Consider the following 6,247-nt stretch of genomic DNA (forward strand, 5'->3'; position numbering starts at 1 on the left):
TTAAAGTGTATTAAAGTAGTCAAAAGTTTAGTATTTGGTTCCATATTCCTTGCCGACAATGACTACATCAAGCTTGTGACTTCCATGATAAAGAAAAATCATGAATGAATCATGAATAATAATGAGTGAGAAAGTTACAGAGGCTACAACAAAACATGCTAACCTCTCACCATTACCAATAACAGAGGGGGTATGATCCTTGTTCCTCTGTAACTTTCTCATTCATCATCATTCACGATTCATTCATGATTATTCATAATCATGGTAGCATCCACATGAACGTAGAAGTGTTCAGAAACATCTTCTATTCTTATTGACAATACAAGTCAAGTTAGTCCAAAATTACAGGACATTCTTAACCATTCAGTTTCTATTGGGAAAAACATCATCCAAAACACAACTAAAACAAACTGCAAATGCATTCAACAAGTTTGTAGAGTCACACGACTGATATAATCACTGCAGGTAAGGAATATGTGGAATTGTGGCTCCTGAGTGGCGCAGTGGTCTAAGGCACTGCATCGCAGTGCTAACTGTGCCACTAGAGAACCTGGTTCGAATCCAGGCTCTGTTGCAGCAGGCCGCGACCGGGAGACCCATGGGGCGGCGCACAATTGGCCCAGCGTCGTCCAGGGTAGGGGAGGGAATGGCCGGCAGGGATGTAGTTTAGTTGATAGAGCATGGCGTTTGCAACGCCAGGGTTGTGGGTTTGATTCCCACGGGGGGCCAGTATAAAAAAAATATATGTATTCACTAACTGTAAGTCGCTCTGGATAAGAGCGTCTGCTAAAATGTAAAATGAATATAGGACCAAATACTACACTTATGACTACTTTAATACAATATACCGTAAGTGAATATGTCCAAATGATTACGACTTTTTCAAAATGGGAGAACTAGACACATTAAGTGATTTCATTTCAAAACAGTAACAGACATGTATGAATACCCTCAAATAAAAGGTGACATTCTGTACTGTTTTACCTAATATGAAACATTCTATCTCAAATCCAAAATGCTGGAGCATAGCAGCAAATGTAAAACTGTAAGCTTCACTGTCCAAACACATATGGTGTGGACTATGTGTGCCTGGTAAACACATATGGATCTGGTGAACAGTTATCACTTGTTGACCAACTACAGGAATACTGACCTCAGAGTCTCCAGTTTACAGTGGGGATTCCCCAGTCCAGCAGAGAGCAGCTTCACTCCTGAATCCTTCAGGTCATTGTTACTCAGATCCAGCTCTCTCAGTTGTGAGGGGTTTGACTTCAGAGCTGAGACCAGAGAAGCACAGCCTTCCTCTGTGACTCCACAGCATGACAGCCTGCAAAGAGATCATCATGATTTCACAAACACACTGTTAATTTAACAGAGCAGCATTTGGTTTAGTCTCTCAAACAACATATAGATTAATCTTCTGTCTCCTAGAATTGTATGGTCATATTGTTATACTACATTTATATACTAATGTGAACATCAATGCAGTGATTCAATATGTTTTTCAATATAGTATTATATACATACTATAATATATATTTTTCTCTAAACTGATGATTAATACTTAAATATACTTGTATATACTCACCGAGCAGCTCTGGAGACTTTGACCACTGGCAGCAGCCTCAGAAGACCTTCCTCTGATCTGGAGTATTTCTTCAGGTCAAACACATCCAGCTCCTTTTCTGAAGTCAGCAACACAAAGACCAGAGCTGACCACTGTGCAGGTGACAGTTTGGCATCTGAGAGACTTCCTGATCTCAGGTAGCTTTGGATTTCTTCCACTAGAGAATGGTCATTCAGTTCATTCAGACAGTGGAACATATTGATGCACCTCTCTGGAGAGGGATTCTCCCTGATCTTCTCCTTGATGTACTTGACTGTTTCTTCATGGCTCTGTGAGCTGCTTCTTGTCTTTGTCAGTAGACCTCGTACGTGCTTCTGATTGGACTCCAGTGAGAGGCCCAGAAGGAAGCGGAGGAACAGGTCCAGGTTTCCCGTCTCACTTTGTAAGGCTTTATCCACAGCACTCTTGTAGAAAGTAAATTCAGGCTTGTCTCTGAACAGTGCAAAAAAGTTCCTGGTTGATTGAGGTTTAGCCATTACATTCTCATTGTTGTTGATGAATGAGAGGAACACATATACAGCAGCCAGAAACTCCTGAATGCTCAGATGCACGAAGCAGTACACCTTGTCCTGGTACAGCACACATTCCTCTTTAAAGAGCTGTGTGCACAATCCTGAGTACACTGAGGCTTCATTGACATCAATTTCAGCCATTTTCAGGTCTTTTTCATAGAAAATCAGATTGCCCTCAACAAGCTGTTGAAAAGCCAGTTTTCCCAGTGACAGAATGCTCTCTTTATTCCAGTGTGAACCTGTCTCTTCTTTCCCAAGATACTTTTCATTCTTCTGTTTGGTATGAAACACCACAAGGTGTGTGTACATCTCAGTCAGAGTCTTGGGCATCTCTTCTCTCTTATGTTTCAGCATGTGTTCAAGGACTATTGCAGAAATCCAACAGAAGACTGGAATGTGGCACATGATGTGGAGGCTCCTTGATGTCTTTATGTGTGAGATGATTCTGTTGGCCAGGTCCTGATCACTGAATCTCTTCCTGAAGTACTCATCCTTCTGTGGGTCATTGAACCCTCGTACCTCTGTCACCTGGTCAACACACCCTGAAGGGATCTTATTGGCTGCTGCAGGTCGGGTAGTTATCCAGAGGAGAGCAGAGGGAAGCAGATTTCCCTTGATGAGATTTGTCAGCAGAACATCCACTGAGTTTGACTCTGTGACGTCACAACACATCTTGTTCTTCTGGAAGTCCAGGGGCAGTCGGCACTCATCCAGACCATCAAAGATTAACAGAACTTTGTACTTGTCGTGGTTGGAGATTCTTGATTCTTTGGTTTCTATTGAGAAGTGATTGAGAAGTTCAATCAAAGTGTGTTCATCCTCTTTAATCAAATTCAGCTCCCGAAAAGGGAATGAAAATACAAATTGGACATCCTGATTTGCTTTTCCTTCAGCCCAGTCCAGAATGAACTTCTGCACAGAGACTGTTTTTCCAATGCCAGCGACTCCCTTTGTCAGCACAGTTCTGATAAGTTTGTCTTGTCCAGTTAAGGGTTTGAAGATGTCGTTACATTTGACTGCAGTCTCTGGTCTTGCTTGTTTCCTGGTTGTTGTCTCAATCTGTCTCAGCTCGTGTTCATTATTGACCTCTCCTGTTCCACCCTCTGTGATGTAGAGCTCTGTGTAGATCTTATTGAGAAGGGTTGGGTTTCCTTGTTTAGCGATCCCCTCAAATACACATTGAAACTTCTTCTTTAGATTAGATTTGAGTTCACGTTGGCAAATCACAGCAAGCTCATCTGAATCTAGAAATAACACAGAGGATATTAATATTACATCTGTGTTAATGCCTACAGTATTGTAAGACTGTGTTATAAAGTTTAAATTGTAATCATTTATTCTCTTAACTGTCTGTATAAATCTGTAAATGTTTTCATAATGCATTACACACTGGTGTGACTGATTATATTATTATTGGTATTATTGATGGTATAATTAAATCTCTCTCTCTGGTCTAAATTAATCAACACAACACATCCCTGCTGCTACTTGATGAGGTCACTAGGTGTTGTGCTAAGGCTGCTACAATATCATTTAGTTACACAGCTACTTTAGCTACAGCTTTTAAATGTTATAAAACAGCATTCAACATGAGGCAGACAGCTCTTACTTTTCTCCAGTGTGTCAGCAAGCTCCTTCTGGTTCATTTTCCTCAGGACGTGCAGTGTGATCTTCAGAGCCCCCTCTCTGGCACTGCTCTCCTGCTTCTCATCTTCAGCATCCACCACTTCCTGATCCTGCTTCTGACTCTCTAAGCCTTCTGGGAGTTCTGGACTAAGAATCCTCTTGAACATCTTCAGCTCGTTCTTCACAAATGTTATAATATTCTCTTCAAGCAACTGAAATAAATCAAGTAAATAAGTTAAGCAAGATAATAAATTATTTCTCATTAACACATTAATGAATGATTGACAGAACAACTTTACTTGAGGTAAACAAAAAAACATGTACATAACAGGACCACATACACTGAATATGGAAGCCAGGTCTGTTTGATGACTCTGGGAAGACTGACCACTGAGAATATCTGACTCTGATCTCTCATGTTGGTTTCTGTGGACAAAACATGAGATTACATTTCCTCATCCAGGGAGTGCACACACACACACACACACACACACACACACACACACACACACACACACACACACACACACACATACACACACACACACACACACACACACACACACACACACACACACAGGGAGGGATTGTTGTGTTAGTTTAGTATTGTTTTAGGACTATGAAAATGGAAAAAAGGATTATCCTATGGATTATGAAAACAACAAAAATAGTGGAATGCTAGGGGTCTGTTGTCTGGGAATCGTATCGTTGAATGTATGCGCATGCGTTTAATTTTGCGACACTACACTACCGAAAGGGGGAGTTTATGGCACGAGATTAGGACACGTTTTGTTTTACGGCACTAAACTACAACATGAGGGTATAGTAAAACTACAACACGGGATTGTGGGTAAAGTGTCATATTTCTGTGGGGCTTTGCTGCAGGGGGAGACAGAGAAATAGCCACAGACAAGAGAGATTTGGACACGAATCTTCTAATCGTTAAAGTGACTGTTGTTCGAAAATGAAACTATTTGTTGAGAGGTAGTGAATTTATAAATTAGATATATGTTGACGGATTATAATGAATTAAATTAAATGACGGATTAAAATAAAATAAAAATGTTTTTGATTGATCTATTTAGTCCTGAGTTGATTCTTAGAGCGAATGTGAACGAAGGAATATTGAATATGGTTGAAATAACTCAGTGATTGCATTAACTACAAAAATCTTTTTGTGTCTCTGTTATTTTGTCATTTGAGAGGAACAATGGAGAGAGAAAGAGAGGGGGTGCTGACGTGACATCACGTGACGCGACAGAGGATCAAGTCAAAAAGGTTTTGGTACTGGTCTGGTTACAAAATCTTCCCCTACAGGATATCTGATGTTATGACAATTTCACATAGGCTTGGCAAATACTGATTCATTAAAAATTGCATTTTGGAAGCTATGTTCATCACTTGGGTTGATTGGAATTGTGTTGGGAATCAAGGACTGACATTATTCTGTAAAATTAAGATAATTAGGTGCTTATAGAGCAAATGGGTTTATGGGAATTGTAGTGTTGTAAGGTTAGAAGGCTTTGTTTTTGGGATTGCTTTGAAGTTGACTAACTTACATTTACTTTCCTGATGGGTTGTGGTAAGATAACCACCACTAATATTAGAACATATAAATTGGTAAGATATGATATAGAAATAAAAAATTGGTTTTAATTATTCATTTTTAATTGATTTTTTAATTGATTTTTTATTTTAATTAGAAATGTTTTTTGATAGAAATTTTAATTGAATTTTTTCATATTCATATTTTTTTTTTGGTGTTTAGGTTTATATTAATAATTAAAGGGGGGAAGCCATAGGCTATATAGTCTAAAATAAAATAATTCACAATAAAGGAATATAAAAGGGTTGTTACAATGGGGAGAAAGGACAGCAAGGCTATGAAAGTCATTACACCGGTTGGTATAGTACAAAATAGTAAGCCTTTAACTAAAGTATTGTTAGGTTATCCGGCAAATGAAACAAAAGTTGCCCTTCATTCTCAAACAAAAACTGATAAAAGATTCCAGCGATAAGATAAACAAAGGTATAGAGGAAAATGCTAAAGGAAGAAAAGGCGACAGAAAAACTAATGGCAGAAGTTAGTACACCTTTCTCACATACGGATTCAGCAAAAAGACACCCACCTTATGAGAAGGAAGTAGAGCTTAGGGATGTTTATCCTCAGCTTCCAGTGATCATCCAGCAGGGTGATTATTGCATCAGAGATGAAGATGAACGAATAATAGATAGAGGACAAGCAGAAACGACCAGAAAGATTAATCCAAAACTCCAGAAGTAAGAAAAAAACGAGATGTCTGGAAGAGAAGAGTGAGGTTAAGGAAGATGGAACTTGAAGAAGATGATGAAGATGAAGATCAGAGTGATTGAGAAGAGATCATGGGTGGATATGACTCTGTGATCAGAAGGAAGTTGGCAAGAGAGGAAAGAAGGATACTAGAGATTTGATCTCTGATGGAAGTTGAAGGAAGAAGGATAC

General features: G+C 39.2%; 1 protein-coding gene across 1 annotated transcript; it reads right to left on the bottom strand.

Moving 5' to 3' along the window:
• Positions 1-1,038: 1,038 nt before the first annotated feature.
• On the bottom strand, positions 1,039-2,721 carry LOC311121861 (NLR family CARD domain-containing protein 3-like). The gene is made up of 2 exons (XM_084196298.1): positions 1,589-2,721; positions 1,039-1,327 (listed from the first exon to the last, which is right to left on the bottom strand). Exons 1-2 carry the CDS (start codon positions 2,542-2,544, stop codon positions 1,138-1,140), a joined length of 1,146 nt encoding a protein of 381 aa, XP_084052424.1. The 5' UTR covers positions 2,545-2,721; the 3' UTR covers positions 1,039-1,137.
• Positions 2,722-6,247: the final 3,526 nt, after the last annotated feature.

The sequence above is a fragment of the Coregonus lavaretus genome (assembly GCF_964263955.1).
Source record: "Coregonus lavaretus genome assembly, contig: HAP1_SCAFFOLD_617, whole genome shotgun sequence".
Classification (NCBI taxonomy): Eukaryota; Metazoa; Chordata; class Actinopteri; order Salmoniformes; family Salmonidae; genus Coregonus; species Coregonus lavaretus.